The following is a 17,500-nucleotide window of genomic DNA, read 5'->3' as shown; positions in this document are numbered from 1 at the left end:
AAAAGCTTGGCGATTTGCATAGCTGTCAAGAGAATGTCAGAAAAGAATTTCAGCCGGCTGGTTGAACATTCTTCAGTAACCGTCTCAACACTCTTGCCTGAGGTGAACTCCACAAAACTAAAATTAAACAGGTTAAATTCCAGCGAATCCTCCATGTATTAATACTGTCAGCTTTGCATAAATTACAATTTTATGTGTCTGTACTCTTACTGATGATGAAAGTTAGCCAATCAGCTTGTGAGAAATTGCTCGGTTATTGTAAAAATTGTTATGGCAGAAAAAACTTAAAGGCCGGTCCATATGTTGTGACCAAAATGCCATTCAATAAAATTTCAGTAGCCAACATTTACAGGTGTACATATACATGTAAAGAGCTCATTACTGACCATCTATGCCATTGATAAGGATACTGGCAGCACTTGCACTTTGATTAGCTTACACTGTAGTTCATACAATCCCATAACCATTTCTGAGTGGGAAGGCACCAATGCAATGTCCAATTTAGTAGTTATATTATTATTTTTATTTCACAGAGAGACGTGCCTTACCGTGGCCACCTAACAAAGTTTTTTACAAGTTATCCGCTAATAAGGGTGTGTGAATTCGATACAGTCACGCCTCCTTGCAAAGTTTGTATGGTTGTCAGTAGAACAACGTTGCATGGGTTGTTGAGTCGATGTATTTACACGTAGTTGTCAAATGTGAAAGTTTGTTGGGTGGCCACGGCAAGGCGTGTTGCACTGTAAGCTTGGAGATGCTTTATACATGTACCCATGGCTGAGCGATCATGCTGCATCAAGTGAACAGTAACATGCTAATGCCTCATAAATGCTTGAAATCTTTTTAGTCCAGTAACTGTTACTAGTACATTAGTGTAGAAGCAATTTTGCTAACTTAGTGTGCTCTATCACCCTCTTGTTCTTCAAACAATGTACATATTATCAAAGCTCATTTGCACTGTCAAAACAATTGTCTTCCATCTGCATTTTAAAGATTTCATGCTAAATTGTGAAGTAATCTCTGAGATCACCATTAAAATGCACTTAGCCACAATAACCTTATTTACTGTACCTCTCAGATAGTATGTGAGCTACAGTACAATTGGCTAATTTAGCAGGTTGTATTCTACAGTATCGGCCTAATGTATGTCCTGCTAAATTTTGATAAAACAATCTCTAGCAAATTTCTCATGTCGTTTATGTTAGGTAATCTTGGTTACTAAGAGCTATTTATGGTTGAAGAAAAACGTTTGACCCTAAAAGCTGTGGCAGGATATAATTTACTGTTGTACTCATTGAACAACTGTTATCATTGTTTTTGTTTTCAAATTTAAAAAAATGTGGCATATAATAATTGCTTGACTGCTGCTCAGGGGTGGCAATATAGGTCTGTTTCAAATTCTTACAGTTGGACTGGAATAAACAAGTACATGTACACTAAAGAAGGCTACTTACTGCAGGGAAATAATATTTATTACTATTTTACATGTTTGAAAAGATCCATTGACACAGGCCTTCATTCCAGTCCATTGAGAATATGAAACTGGCTTATTGGGCAGGTCATTGTAAAACAATCCGATTAATCAGGAGCAATCACCCCACACTCGCTTAAAACATTGACAGGTGCATACATAACATTGACACTACGTGTATAACCTGTACGTTGTGCAATAAATTATACATTGGTGAGACAGGTAGATGACTGGGCGACCGATTCCGCGAACACCTTCGCGATGTTGAGAAGAATGACAAGGATGCATCTATGCCAGTCGCTTGTCATTTTAATCTCCCTAACCACTCCAAGCAACACATGGTTATCTGCAACCTTTCCCTACATGTACATCAAGGTATGACAGAAAGCTGCAAGAATCTGGAGCAAAAATTCATCTAGCAAATCGGCACCCTTAATCCCCACGTACACTTTTCATTTAACAAATGTATTCCTATTTTTCACGTTGCCATGTTACCACCAATAGTGTAGCTCCTACTCCACTATAAAAACTACCCACAACCCATAATTCCATACGTGCCAACTCTCCCGGATTATCCGGGAGTCTCCCGGATACGGAACGACTTCTCCCGTACGGGTCATTAAGTCTCCCGGATAAAAACGACTCTGAACCTTTCACAGACGTTTCTCCATTCTAGACTCAAATTGCATCCTCACAGTTTAAAAAAAATTGATTTTTTCTGACTCGTTAATGCATTTCTTCATCTCTGAGTTTCAAACACATGTTAATTGAACTAAACAAAGTGGCTTCCTTTAGCTATCATAGCCATATAACCGATTGTTTGATTGGATCTCCGATTAACATATAAAAATTATTGACATAAGTACCCTGTTTTCCCGCAAATTCACAGTGGCCGCAGAATATTCGTGTATTCTGAAGGAGCTGCTGGGGGATGGGTGGGTGCATTTTTGGGGGGAGAGGAGGCAGAGGGGAGTGGGTAGGTTGATCGAGGGGGAGGGGTGGGGAGACCAGAATGAAAAAATCTCCAGATTTTAGATCTCCATAGGTTGGCATCTCTGTAATTCGTCGATTCGCTCTGACGAAGGGCTAACGCTCGAAACGTCAGCTTTTATAATCTCTGTACCGTGGTCAATTTACATTATCAACTCTGTTGATAAAACTAAAAATTTTCGTGTACTTCTTCCCAACCGACGCAGCACTACAGTTTCTTCAGAAACTACCCCTTACACCTGCACTGCCTGACAGAGCTGTACTTACTTGCATCGATCGGGATGAATCTGCACAAAAATGACTGCACCACTAGTTACACAGGACTCCTCCAACGTGTTGAAAACGTGCACAAGCCCTTTATTCACATAACGTGACATGTTAACCAATCGGAGAAATAATCGTTCAGCAGGCAGGCTCAACCTTGTTGACAATTGCTGTATCAAATTCAAGATTTTTGTAGAATTTCCCCCTTCCGGTCTCACGTGGAGAACTTGGCCAGTTTCCGTGACTACATGGATGTAAAATGCAGTCGAAGAGTGATTTGGTTTGCACGATAAATTGATGATGGTTTTTGACTCTACCAAATCACCCAAGTAAATGCGGCTGCTGTTCTTAAGTTCCACAATGGAGCCATTTTGACAAATGCTGAGAACTTGATCAGAAACTGGCAGACCTGTTATCTGTGCAATCTTCTCCTTGAGGTTTTCTGTACTATCTAAAGGAGCCACCTCAATCGCGATTTTCTTGACATTTAGCAAATCTACGAAAACTTGCATCTTCTTGTAGATAGATGATTCATTCATGCCATTCGAACTCATCGACTTAATTTTGGCCAATATCATTCTTTCGTGCAGGTGGAGAACGAACAAATGAAGAAATTGGGAAAGTAGGTAGGAGACATCTTAATGAAGTGGGATTTCCGAACGATTCGCTGGTTTCCTGAATATCTTAATCCGCAGATCTATTTATACAGCTCCGCCATTTTTGCTTCACGCCAATGCGACTGACGTATAATATGATGACGTCACATGCGAAAGTTCGCAAAAGTTCGGACACATGTCCGATCCATCTGCTAACAGCATACAACGAAAGGAAATGTATTGAACACTGAATTATCTGCTAATAGATTACTCTGTAGTCTGCACGGTCATCATTGAACAATTCGGAAACAAATTGGTTGCGTATTCCATATTCATGATTTCGCTCTTATTTATTCCTGGCCAGCAGTGCTTGAATGTTGATCTCAGTCTTGAAATCAAAATTTACATAGAACTGTTAAAAAAAAAAGTAATATTGCAAACCACCTTAAAGGCTTTCCTTAACTGTTACTATTAGTTGTGTTTACCATAATCAGTATTAAACGCTTAACTTGCCAAAATTTTATTTTCTTTTAAGAAGAATTTTGTACTTTTTGTGCACTTTCTAACTAAAGAAAACAACGCCTGATCGCAGGTTATTGAAAGCTTGATGAACAGATCACAGGAGCGCTACATAATGACGTCAATAGTTAAATGAATTTGAGTCTTCGTCACCCTTTCGTATTCTTAACTAGCGCTTGGATCTTGAATGTTGATGTGAATCCTGAAATCAGTGAGGTCTGCAACTGAGTCACCATCGAGAGGCACACAAAAAAGAGGAGTCTAGTTTCAAACGCCCGGGTAGTCTGCCATGGATGTCCCCTGTCACGTATCTTTTTCTCCTACGTGCGGAGGCCGTGAAGGCCAAAGTAATTAACAAACTCCAAACACATAAAACGTGTCTTTTTGGATATAAGAGACAAAACACGCTCTTTTCAAACCATTAACGACGTCTACTTATTAAACAGCATAAATACAGGGCCCCTCAGCTTACACGGAATTCAATATCGTCCGCGGCCGTTTACTCTCTACAGAAATCCATCTTGCTAAATGTCAATTGAAAGCCGTATTAGCATAAAATTATTAAAGACCATTACTGAAGGTAAGGGCACTAATTTACCAAAATTTTTGAGAAATGAGAATAATGAAACCCTAGACTATAGCCATGCAAGAGAAATGTCTCTTGTGCTCTTGTTCTCTCTTATATACACGTGCAAGGTCGTAGGGGCAAATTATTCGCCAAGTGAGAAGGTTGTTTACATCATAAATGTTCCGCAACCCATCGAAAAGGAAAACTTTCAAGGACAAAAGTAAGATTGGCAGAAAGTAGACGTCCGAGCAGGGACTCAGCAAGCGAAAGTGAAGGCCAGACCAGCCATGATGCGTACCCAAAAAAAAGAAACTGGACAAATTGAAAAAAAAAGAAACATCAACAATACAAAGATCTCACCTTTGGGAGAGCGAAAAAGGCAAACCAGATCTAGATATTATTCAAATTAGGAAAGAGAAGCAGCATTTTAAACCGATCCATCGAGTGTCGTATTCCAGACCAAGGGACCAACGGACCAACGGACCAACGTACGGCAACGCAAGGGGTCCTCCTCTGTACCGCTTAATGAGATGCATTAAGAAGATGAACCAGGGTAACAGGGTGCCATAAGTTGCTGCAAACACTTAAGGCTGGCTTACAAGTACGACGCAAGCATATGCATAAGCATAAGTGCTAGCATAGACACAAGAGACCACCGTGTAAACCGGGTTGACGCAAGCATAATGCAAGCATAAAAGCAAGCACTAGAATGCGTCGCTAGTGTAAACCAGGACAAGCACAAGCACAAGCACAAGCACAAGCACAAGAAAAAACATGATTTTGTTTAACGTTATTGCAAGTCATTTTTATTTCATACATGAAATATTGAAGGGAAGGGGCAATAAAAGAGGAGCCAAAAAGGGTTTGGGTGAGGGAAATCTTTCATAGGCGGAAAGAGCAAGGCGAGCGCTGGCTGGGCGATCGAGAGTTTTAAAAAACTAATGGCGAAAACCAGACGACGCAGCAACGCAACTAAACCAGCAACGCCAGACGAAGTTGTCGACCTTTGGCACCTGAATACCGTGAACACCCGGCCGCCGCCATGTTTGTTTTTTTGTCCCTAGTACCAGGAACTTCCGACCGAAGGCAGTTTACCTGGGTTCTAGGATCTTCCTAGCGCTAGGATCTTCGTAGCTCACAGCTAGGAAGATCCCAGCACTAGGAAGATCCTAGCACTAGGAAGATCCTAGCACTAGGGCCAAGTACGACCTCTTGCATGTAAACTGAATACAGAAAACATATGGCGCTAGGATGATCCGCCTTCTAGGATCTTCCTACCTCCATGTAAACAGCCCCTTAGTGTTTGAACTTTTAACTGGATCTCAATTAATGAGCAAGCAGCCCATATTTATTTTATACCCAAGCATTTCGCAATGGAAACAACAAGGCGGGATAGTTTAACTCGCTGCTTGCGAGGCACTTGATAAATAATGCAAGCGGTTAGCAATAAACGAGTATAAAGTAGACTAAAGATGGTTTTCAATGTGGCGCGTGCAATACACAGTTGTCCATTATAGATGCGGCACCATTAGATGCGGCACATGTAAAGTTCGACGTTTGAAACGGGCCTTATTTCTTCATTTTCCAGAAATGATAATACATTAATTCTGATCGTTCCAGACATTAAGCGAGGAATTCCCAATTTCGGTACTCTTCGGTGCCATCCTAAGAGCAGATGGTTCAACAACGATTCTTTTTCCACTCCGTAACATGTTGCGAAGAGCAAGTCATACACAAATAATCATAGAAACTGAAATTCTAATAAACATAGCTTATTTTCCCGTGGAAAACAAAATTATATAGTCCATATGATGTCCGATGGAAAAAGATTATTTTACACAGTCAGAGAATTCAGAGTTTCGGGGGCCCTGAGAACGGCGACTGAAGTAAAGTGGGCGCGCAATGTAAAGTTGGTGAATAAGGCTCTTTTATAAGTACCTACCAACCATAGCCTCCTTGCAGCCCATTCTCGTCCCCATCGCCCTTTGCGCTTCTCTTAGCCGGCGGGGCCTTGGCACGAGAAAACGTAATGCCTTGCAGCGGTTTTTTGTGTCGGTCCCATTCTCCCTTCCCACAAACGTTGCTTGTGGGAAGGGAGAATGGGACTGACACAAAAAACGGCTGCAAGGAGGCTACTACCTATCAGATTTCTCACAACACATTTTCCTCCAAAATAACGTTACCATGGAAACGATATAAGTCATTTCTATGAGCCTTATCCTCCCATTCAGCGTTACCAGATGTTAGAAATAATCTCTAAAATATTTAAAATTCAACAAAATCTGTACGTCAGTTTTTTTAGAAAAATCAGTTTTTTTGAAATGTGCCTGTTTTTTTTTACCCACAGCATTTTTTAAAATTTGAAACTCAAACGTTTTAAATTAATTTAAAACGGTTGGTTTTTCATGCTTTTCGTCATCCACTGCTTAGATTTCCCCTTTATGTGTTTGTGTGCGAGTGAACGGTGAGGTATCCATCAAATTGAGTACCACACAATTAAAAGTATTATAGAAATGACTCGATAAGCTAAACATATAACACGAGGATGCTTTGGATTCTACATATTCTCATCTCATTACTATTGAATTTAATTGTACACTACTGTTGCATGAATCGGTCCAGTTGCGATGGCTTTTTTTGTATGCGTCCGAGAAAAGTAAACACCATCATCTTTTCCCACCATTTCTAATTGCAGACAGCCAATTAAATTATTTGTTGCCCTACTTCGTAAGATGCCCGCGGATCGTGGGTGTAAAAATCGACTAGTTTAACTCAGCAAAAAGGGAGCGGTGTTCATTGCAAATAATTATAAATTGCTAATTTGCAAGGCCGATCTGTTAGCTCGCGAAGGCCGAATAATATGGATCCCTTGAGAGTTTAAGGGACGCTACATCCTTCAGTGACCTAAGTTTTTTTTTTTTTGACTCTGAATTTCTTTCACGTTGAAGCGAAATTGCCACTGATGTTGGCTTGTGAACACTCCGCAAAGCCCCCTCTTTCATTATACGGCTAGCGGTGGAGAAAGAAAAACAAGCGAGCCGATCGCTAAGGTCTAAGGGTTGTTCACAGCCTTCACTCCTGCGTCGTTTTATGTATACATATATTAAATAAATATACTGTATGTGAGACGTGCAATCGCATTAAGAAGTTGTCAGCTGTTGATAGATTTCCTAATGTTTTGATGCAGCGCTATCTGAAAGCCATTCATTTTCTACCCGGTGATTGATGACTGTCACACTTTCTTTGGAGTTGAAAAGATGTTGGAGATTTCCCCTTTTAGAGATTTCCCATTTTAGTGATTCCCCCTTTCAGAGATTCCCCATTTTAGGGATTCCCCCTTTTAGACATTCCCCATTTTAGTAATTCCCCCTTTTAGAGATTCCCTATTTTAGTAATTCCCCCTTTTAGAGATTCCCCATTCCCCATTCCCCGTTCCTCGTTCTCGTACCTCCCTTTCCCACTTTTAGAACTTGCCCTACTGGAGAGAGGTCAGTTTAGAAGTTCCTTTGAAGGAAAAATCGCACATTTTATTAGTATACAGGAAAATTGCTTCAGAGGAATTGTGGGTGTTGTTGGTTTTTATGCGGGTGTGGAGGAGCTTTGTTATTGGTGGAAATATGGTAACATGAATTTGTGAATAAATTAATGGAATGAAAGGCGTTCATTGATTTTATTAGTATATCTCCCTAGTAACAAGTGTTCCGAGATCGTGAGAACAACAGACGGAGATAGCAGAGTCTAATTAATGTGTTTTGTTTGTGGGAAGTACGGTACGTTTTCATCCTTAGCTTGCTGAATGGTGAGCTCAGTTGCTCACGATCTCCCATCTGTCTACACGTAGCTCTGTATTTGTCTCCTATCCTTCGGGTATTTCACGATCATTCAGACTTTTCAGATTCACCACAAGAATGCAAACCAAGACATGCATAGATGTCAAGATGAGGAAAAAAAAGGTTTCTTCTGCGAACACTTACATTTCACCATTGTAAACTACAACTTTGTAAAGGCCGCGGGGACCTGGCATTTAGAGTAGTATCCAGTTGTATCTTGATTTCTCTCATGTTGATGATGTACGCGTGTGACGCCTGCTACATTGATGTGCAACATTCGTATTAACGTTTGACGAAGAGTAAAAATTGTTTTATGGATTTGGAGGGCAAAATTTCTGCTCTGAAAGATTTCACTTCATTTGGAACCACACCATCGAAAAATGGCCAATCGTCTTCGCGAAGCAATCAGAACACTCAAAATGCTCACTCTTCTTCACAAAATGGCTGGGGAAATTGGTTTGCTAAAGGAGAGAAAGATCCAATTTTGCCTTCATTGGTGAGCTGAAAAACCGAAAAACTGGTGCATGCATCTTAATTAAGTTCATGAAACATAAGTCTGTAGTGAAGTTAAATAAAAGTTATGGTTTACTTGGAAGCCCTTTATTTATTTACAGGGGTACCCAGCGTCAATTTTCGGAAAATATCTGTTCGGAAGACGATTTGCAGGGCATACCTAATCGATCGAAATCGATCATCGAAAATGTAATCGATTAATCCATAATACTCGATAATACTCGATATTTGTCGATTGATTAGTCCTTTTCAGTTTCAAAATTTCAGTAATAAAAAGCCTATAGTCAATCTTAAATAAAGTGTAAAGGGAATGTTTATCAGTTCAGTTTGGACTGCTGTGTATTAGTTCGAGTGAGTTGTGACTCATTCTAGAGTAAAACTGCGAACTTTATGAAAGAGAATCTTCGTCCATTTACTTTTCGATATTTGTCGAACAAATCGATAAAATCGATAGTCACAAAGACGCGAGTGATCCATTTCTATCGATTTCCGATATTAATCGATTAATTAGTATCGATTACGATCGATTACGATCGATTTCAATCAAGTATTGAAAATATCGATTAGGTACGCCCTGCGATTTGAGATCTATTGTAGAATCAGTCGGAACATTTCTTGTAAAATTTCTTGCTTGCCTGCCTGTCCTAGGATTTTTGAACATCTAAAAAATGGTATAATTGCCCATTTTTAACAGATTTTTACCCTAAAAAGGTTGATCACTATAACTTTCGGATCACTAGACTTTCAGCTAGGAAATCCGAACAGATGAAAAATTTTTAGAGGATAAAACTATGCCATGTTAACCATTTAAATACTAAAATACGTTTAACAATGCTATGTCTAAGTAGTTTTGAAATATATTCGCGTTGGGTGCCCCTGCCTTTAGTTGAGGGATAAAAGGAACTTTCCTCGATTAAGTCGCAGAAGGCTAAATTGCTGAGCACAATTGGGAAGACAACAAAGTAATGAACTATAAATCAGATCAAGTAAAATTAACATTAGTGTTTGTTGAGAGAGGAACATGGGAATACCTGGAGAAAAACATCTCGGAAAAGAGTAGAGAACCAACAAAGTCGTCCCACTCGTGGCACTGGGCCACATTGGTTTAAGTTGGGACCACTTGCTTAGACTTGAGGCAACTGTGATTTCTTCATCAATTGTTACAGGTTCATATTAATATATAGATTTAGCCAAGCCTAAAAATGGTCTCAGTCACTCACTTATTGTTGCATTGAGCAAAATTACTCACTTTAATAGACTGCAGCAGTTGTGTAGAGAAGCATAAATAATATTGTAAGAAAGCCCAAACTAGTTTCTTATTATCAATAGTTTTTCATGTCAAAAATTAACATAAATACTCCTCACATCTGTTGATGTAATTTTTTAACAAAAAGATTGACTCGAAAAAAAATAGTCGTAGGGTTCCAAAACAGGAGATAGCGCTCAGATCAAGTCACGTTGAAATTTTGAGTACTGGTTTGTGCATTCTGAACTTGTGCTTTGATTTTCGAAGTTCATTGAGCGTACAACTTTTCAACACCTCTTTTCCCTTGACATTTATCTCAATGTTCTGTTTGATTTTGCTGCAGACACGAACTCAAAGAATCACTGGATTTTTCTTGTGTTTATTAATGGGAATCTTCTGTTTTACCATGGTGAGCCACCTGTACTTGTTTTTATGGTTATTAATCATGAGTGCATTATTATTTTAAATCTTTGTCCCCTTAAGGAGAAACTGGGTATACAGGGTTCAGTTAAGGTAACGAATCCGATCCAATCAATGCGTTGTCCAACAGTCAGCGGACAGTGGGCGGACAGTCGATTAACTGTTGCCCGACGTGTTGGCTGATGTGTATCACCAAAATATTTATCACTTGCTTCAGAACATCCTTTTCAACCTTGTTTTAATAATACCACAGTTATTGCAATTGCTTCAAAACCTGCACATCACCCTTTAACTTTGCCATTTTTAAGCTTGAAATAAACATCTTCTTGTCTTTGAGGCAATCTTGTTTTTCGTATCTTGCCCCAAACTCCACAAGTTTTCCAATTACCTTGATCCAATCTCCTCACATCCTTTCGAACAATGGAACTGTGTCCTATCCTTACAGAATGAATGAAGAACTTTGCTTTCTATCTTAATCGACAATACTTATGCGAAAGACACTGAGCCTGCTTTTGGGTAAAATGAGTGTTTTTTTTTTGTGTTTGGGGTGTGAGGCATTGGCATACCAGAGCTTCGCATCAGGGCACGTACAACAGCACCTTGGAGAGGTCGTCTGATCCTGTGTTGCCAGTCCGGGCGATCGAGAAAGAGTGCAGGAGGCAACTTTAGCCATCGACTTTGGTTAGAAGAGAATCTGTTACCCTTGACTATGGATACAAATAAAACGGCTCCTTTATAGGAGTAACCAAATCTGAGAAAAGTCATGACTAACAAGTACAGTCGACCGATGTGTGGGTCATGCGTTGGCCGACTTTTGGTTCGCTTGTTTGTGACGATTTGTTGGCTGATGCGTTGATGGGATTGGATTTGTTACATGTACGTTACCCTTAAGAATTCCAGGATTAGTTTTGACATAAATTTCATGAACTTTAATTAACATTGGTTTTCATAGGCTGGCTTTGTTGCACCTTTCTTGCTGTTGAAAGCTCGTAAATTTGTTCTGCTTTACACCATGGGAAGCTTGTTTACAATAGGAAGGTATTTTATTTCTGCAATTTTGTGGTTATAATCTGGCTTGTCTTTCATTTACTGGATCCAGAATAATTAATTTCCATAAAACAAAAGAACAAAGCGAACATAACAATACCTAATCAACAAGGCCTAATCAGAATAACAATGGTTCCTTTGTCTTCAACCATTTTGGTCCGGTATTTGAAAGTCTACCCTATAATCTGGTGCCGGCATTGCTTTACATAGGTTTCATTCATGCAAAACTGTTATTGTCTCCCTGCAAGTGTACCAAAAATAAGGTCCACTATGAAGGATGTTTTTGCTTGCTTTTATTTTGCTAGCCTGTATGTACATTCCTCATGTTAGGATAAAGCAGAAGAATTAACCCCATTTTTAACCCCTGCTCTAGAAGCCTCAGTTTGAGTAAAAATATATGCAAATTAAGAGTGGTACTTGTTCATCTGTTACAAGGGTTTCATTAGTTGTCACTGTCTGGCAGTATACCGCCCTCTATTTGTCACAAATTTTCCTCTTACGGCCGGCTACTCTGCCTTGATTTTCACTCAAACCCTTGTACATAAAAGACTTGAGTGACTGCCCAGGTACCAACTTCAAAAGTTATTGAAACTCCAGCATCTGTTAGATTCTTTTTAGTTATTGACCTTATGTTTCCATTGTGAAATATTATGAATGGTGGTTTTCGAGGGAAGGAAAAGCAAGACATTGCCTCCAGGAGAATGTCTTAGAACAAACACACCTCAACCGAAAAAGTGAATTAAATTTTAACATACAGTTTAAACGCTTTGTGTTCACTGGTTGAATTGATCACATTAGGAATAGTCCAGTGCTTGCATCACTTCACAACAAATTTATTGCTGCTCCTCCATAGTTTTGTTGAAGTACACGACTTGATTAATCAGCAGAACTGTCTTTGATTGTTTCAGTTTTTCATTACTTTGGGGACCTGTTAATCATGCCAAACACTTGTGTTCATTTGGAAGACTTCCTTTCACTGCTGCTTATTTTGGTTCAATGTTTGCGACACTGTACATGGCTATGGTTGTAAGTGCCCTTCACATACATGTAGAAGATTACTTTCCTGTAATGCCAAATACCTTTTATCTGGGACCTTTCACCATACTCTGTGGACTGTAATTGTGCATGCCAAATACCTTTTATCTGGGACCTTTCACCACACTCTGTGGACTGTACATGTGGGCTACAAACCTTGTTCTGTTGCTCTAAATTGGTGGAAATAACCAGATATTTCCTGTTATTTATTAGGTATTCTATTGGATACCCCATTTAGTACAATCAAATTATACTACAAAACAATGCTTTTAAAATTGTCATCTCTATTATTATAATCTTTATTGTTATCATTGTTAGTGTCATTAATTATCATTGACAGTGATTAAGATGAAAATATTTCAGTGAGGTCTTGATTACTGGTTTGTGATTTCAAACAAATGCTGCATGATGACCATTTGTCAATTTGGAAATTGTCCTTGCACATCTGCAATTTCTTTTGTGTTATCTTTTAGGTAAAAAGCACCATTCTTACAGCAGTTTTTGCTGTTCTTCAAATTGTTGCTCTAGTATGGTGAGTTGTTATACAGTACATGTTCATTGTACATTCCTCAGTCCACGTGGTTGCATTCAGCAATTAAAGGCCCACTCTGCTTTCAACGCTTTTATAACATACAATGTAATTTAGTGGGATAGCTTGCTACAATCTAAGAGATTGTTGAAGCTAGGAATATCTTATAAATGGGCCGCGTTTTTTTGCCAACCAATAATTATCTGGTTGTTCCTCAACATGCACACAATAATTTTATATATTTCTACTGATTGAAGCAACTGGAAAACCCTGCAAAATCCCCTATCTTTTTGGACAGTTGTAGTCCATGTTTGAAAATTGAAAGTTAAAAGACATGTCATGGTGAAACCAGTTGGCAAAGATCAGGGGCACCCAAAGAGAACATAGTTCAAAACCACTTAAACATAGCATTGTTAAACGTATCTTAGTATTTAAACGGTAGATATTTGCATATTTTTATCCCCTAAAAATTTTTCACCTGTTCGGATTTCCTAGCTGAAAGCCTAGTGATCTGAAAACTATAAGGATCAAAACTTACGTTTCGAAAATTTTAGCCAGAAAAAAGATTCCCGAAAATTCTGGGTGACCTTTTTAGGGTAAAAGTCCGATAAAAATGGGCAATTATACCATTTTTCAGATGTTCGAAAATCATAGGAGAGGCAGGCAAGCAATAAATTTTACAACAAATGTTCCGAAAATTCTAGATCTCAAATCGTCTTCCGAACAGATATTTTCCGAAAATTGACGTTGGGTGCCCCTGAAAGATTAAGAAAGTGTAACAGCTCTTAAAGGATTCAGTGCCTCTGTATATTCTTAACATTTGACCCTTTCACCTATTTAGGAGTAAAATCATTGTGTCAGTGACTACAGAATAAAATCTATAACATGATAAGGGGCCCTCTTATGATGGAAAGGGTTAAGGTGTAATTTTACTCGGAAATGGGGAACTCTTACATGTAATGGGTGAATGGGTCACACATTAAAAAAAAGTACCGAGCACGGGTGACGTAGTGATATGAGCACTCACCTCCCACCATTGTGGCCGGGGTTCAATTCCCTGACTGGGCGTCATACTGTATGTTGGTCAGTTTGTTGGTTCTCTTCTCTGCTCCGAGAGGTTCTGTCTGGGCACCGCGGCTTTCCCCTCTCCAGAAAAACCAATAAATTATTTGATTTGATTTGATTTGGTTTCATTAGTGTTGTTATTCTTGCATTTGTGGACGAAATTATTGTAACAGCCTAAGAACACAGAAAATGGAAGTGGACAGTATTTATTAACCCTTTAAGGCATGAGGGACCCCCCCCATTGATGAGTAAAACTGTGTGGCATTAGACAGAGTCGAATCTGTAAATATCTTTAAATACCCAATGGGAGTTAAAGGGTTAAAGGAGAACTGAAGGCCAAAATCAGCAATTTTTGCAACATTGTTTTGGAAAGCCTAACATAAGTAAAGTTAAGTCTGTGGGGTTATTTCTTCTTGTTTTCTGTTTTTTGCGAGAAACTATTACCTTCAAAGTTGGGCTTTTCCTGCTGTTTCTGCCTTTTCAGTGTGGGCTCAAAAACTAAATCTTCAGCCTGCTCACAGTGACGTATGATATGGGGAACAGAGATTTCGTAATCAAGAGAAACAAGTGCTGCTGTGGATATTTTCTTCGTTGTTTTGCTGTTTCTTCGCAGACTGAATATTTGCGACAAACATCAGTGAAAACACTGCTTCTTTATGGGGCATTCTCGCATGGCTTCCCCATATCATACATCTTAAGCTGCAAAAATGACTGCTGACTCCTTCATTCTTATCCACAATGCGCATGGCCCAAAATCGGAATAAAAACATTTTTTTAAGAGAAAAAAATGCCAGTCTGAGAAAAAAAGTTGAAAACATGATTGTGTATGGTCTGAGGTGTAAATTAAAAAAACAGCTTATTTTTTTGCCTTCAGTGCCTCTTTAAAGCTGGAGACCCAAGAGTTTATTAATGCACTTATGACAATAATTACCTTAATCCAGTCTAACGTTTTCCAATAATTACAGATTTATTTATTTCGCATTATTTTTTTCTTAGGTACTTTGTCAGTTATATTCCAGGGGGCACAACAGGCATGAAGTTTTTTACCAAGTTGTTCTCATCTGCAGTAACTAAAACGGTATCAAGCAGCCTTCCAGTATAGCATCAACCAAAAGTATCAACATCTGTCTCATGCAAAGGATAGGAGAACCCTGGTGACATTTACTGGGTGGAAAATAAATGATCACTGCATTCTGCTGTTCTGGTGTTTTGGAGGTCCTTAGTGATGCCGGAAGCAATGAGTGTCAAGTAATTAAAATTTGAGTGATGTTGGGAGTGCTGCAAACCATTGGGCACTGGAGAAAGTTTGCGAAGCTGGATGGGTTGTCTGATGTTCAAGGGACTTTGTGCCATCTGCAAGCCTTTAAATTGCTTTTCACGCCATCATGATTCATATACAACCACACCTTTTGCCCTTGGGTCTTATAGTCCTGTGCAGGGAACTAGGGCGAGTCTCAAATTTGAACCAATCAATAAATTGACACCATCACACATAAACGATAACATTGAGATTGGCCATCTTTCCAAGTTTGATGCTTTTAGTAGAACAGAGACCAAGTTACAGACCTTAATTGTTAAAAATCCGTACAAACGTCACTAATTTTGAGGCCCATATAAACTCTTTAAGAATTTTATCAGATTTGGGGCAACGGGTAAATGCTGTCGTGGGACTACTATTTGGAAGTATGTGAGATGAAATTCACTTTGTTCGCCTATTTTTATGAATATTACAGAAATCGTAAAAATTTTTTAAGAGTTTATGTGGTGTTGGGGGACGCAGCCTCAAAATTGGAGAAGTTTGTTTGGATTTTTAACTACGTTTTAAGGTCTGTATACACTTGGTCTCTGTTTGACCTAAAAGCATCAAACTTGAACAGATGACCAATCTTAATGTGTTTTGTGCGAGGCTTACACCACGCAGTAGCCCAGTGTTATCTTTCATGTGATGGTGTCGATTTATCGATTCAGTTCAAATTTGAAACTCACCCCGGTTCCCTGCGCAATTCCGGTATGGCCTATAGTATGGCTGCTAATTTTACATACAGTAATACCAATCTTTAGGATATGCACAAAGGAAATGACTTCTTGGGTGGAGACTGCTTTAAAAGAAGGTTTATTAGTGTACATCAAGAAATTCCACTGTGAAAAGGTGGTGAATGAGGAGTTTAACTGAAATAGTTTTCTCATTTGACCCACCATAATGCTTGAACTACTTACTCTCTGGGGACACTGTGAGTGGGTGTCATGGTATGCCATGCAAGGTGGCAGTGTGGCCGAGTGGTTAGGGCGCTTGCCTTGAGATCCAGAGATCCCAGGTTCAAGTCCCGCTCTGACCACTCGCTGAATTTGTTCCTGGTAGTCCCTGGTTCAACTTCCCAGCTGCACATGTAAATAACCAACTGGTTTGCCTCCGGCCAGTTGGGATTCTTAACAGTTGTAGTTGTTGTGTTCTGTTGTTTCGTTGATTGTGTTTCATTGGCCCTGAAAAGCCCCTATGGGGAGCGGTCAATTAAGTATGAATGAATGAATGAATGAATGAATAAACGTGATACGGTACACGGAACGCATCAGAATGGGTGCAGACCTCGAACTTGTTAACACTGAGAGCCCTAAGAAAACGTTTATTTAATTTTTTTAGGATATAAAAGTGAATATAATGATGTCAAATTCTATAAAGATTTATAGCGCATTTTTCTAAACTTGTCCAGCCTGTGTACATCCAGCCAAAAAAAAAATCAAAACTTATCGTGACGTCACGAAGTAGTTTTCAACAGAAGATTACGTCATCCAAACATGGCATAAGAATATTCAGGCTCCGTCCACACAAATCCGGATATTTTTGAATCTGCAAACATTCTCTTTTCGGATTCAAAAATATTGCCATCCACATATAGCGTATTCTCAAATCGAATTTTCCCGTCCAACGGATTAAAAATGTCCGGATGTTCCGGATTCAAAAATATCCAATCAGGAAGTAACAGTTCCTGATTCTCCAGAATAGACCATATTTGTATTCTTAGTATTGGACTGGAACTAGCTTGCAATGGAGGCTAATGCGGGGAAGTATATTAAAAAGTATTTGAAATTGAAAAGCTTCCTCCGCATTAGCCTCCATTGCAAGCTAGTTCCAGTCCAATACTGAGAATACAAATATGGTCTAATGTTGAGAAACTAAATATTTTAAGCAAGAGCCGATACAACGTAGATTTGATTTTTAGTGATGTACTATATTTCGCAAGAGAACGCAAGAGCAAGAACGCAAGAGCAAGAGCAAGCCTGCTAACCTGCAAGCCTGAACGCAAGAGCAAGCCTGCTAAGCTCCCACTTGATCACTCGTCTGTTATTAATCTCTCTAATTCTATTCTGTCTCCAGACGAGACATTTGTTCTCGCACGTGGCCTCACATT

The 17,500-nt window shown here is 39.2% G+C and overlaps 2 protein-coding genes across 2 annotated transcripts in view; one reads left to right on the top strand and one right to left on the bottom strand.

Annotated features, from left to right (window-relative positions):
* LOC138051954 (uncharacterized) overlaps positions 1–3,481 on the bottom strand; it is a 40,529-nt gene extending 37,048 nt beyond the window's left edge. Inside the window, exon 1 of the mRNA XM_068898292.1 lies at positions 2,729–3,481. Within this exon, the coding sequence (XP_068754393.1) occupies positions 2,729–3,303 (575 nt within the window). The 5' untranslated portion in view covers positions 3,304–3,481. The remainder of the gene's footprint in view (positions 1–2,728) is intronic.
* Positions 3,482–8,457: 4,976 nt separating this feature from the next.
* On the top strand, positions 8,458–16,656 carry LOC138051953 (uncharacterized). Its single transcript, XM_068898291.1, has 6 exons — positions 8,458–8,734; positions 10,341–10,406; positions 11,370–11,455; positions 12,373–12,490; positions 12,973–13,031; positions 15,090–16,656. Exons 1-6 carry the CDS (start codon positions 8,552–8,554, stop codon positions 15,193–15,195), a joined length of 618 nt encoding a protein of 205 aa, XP_068754392.1. The 5' UTR covers positions 8,458–8,551; the 3' UTR covers positions 15,196–16,656.
* Positions 16,657–17,500: the final 844 nt, after the last annotated feature.

The sequence above is a fragment of the Montipora capricornis genome, chromosome 6 (assembly GCF_036669925.1).
Source record: "Montipora capricornis isolate CH-2021 chromosome 6, ASM3666992v2, whole genome shotgun sequence".
Lineage (NCBI taxonomy): Eukaryota > Metazoa > Cnidaria > Anthozoa > Scleractinia > Acroporidae > Montipora > Montipora capricornis.
The sequence above is the reverse complement of the archived record's forward strand: the minus strand, read 5'-3'. Positions and strand labels throughout refer to the sequence as shown.

What these genes read in the sequence shown, in the direction of transcription:
- LOC138051953 (XM_068898291.1), top strand. Translation starts at nt 8,552, where the DNA reads ATGGATTTGGAGGGCAAAATTTCTGCTCTGAAAGATTTCACTTCATTT. An exon ending in ATCCAATTTTGCCTTCATTG is followed by an intron (nt 8,735 to 10,340) that starts GTGAGCTGAAAA and finishes ATTTTGCTGCAG; the next exon opens with ACACGAACTCAAAGAATCAC. An exon ending in CACTGTACATGGCTATGGTT is followed by an intron (nt 12,491 to 12,972) that starts GTAAGTGCCCTT and finishes GTTATCTTTTAG; the next exon opens with GTAAAAAGCACCATTCTTAC.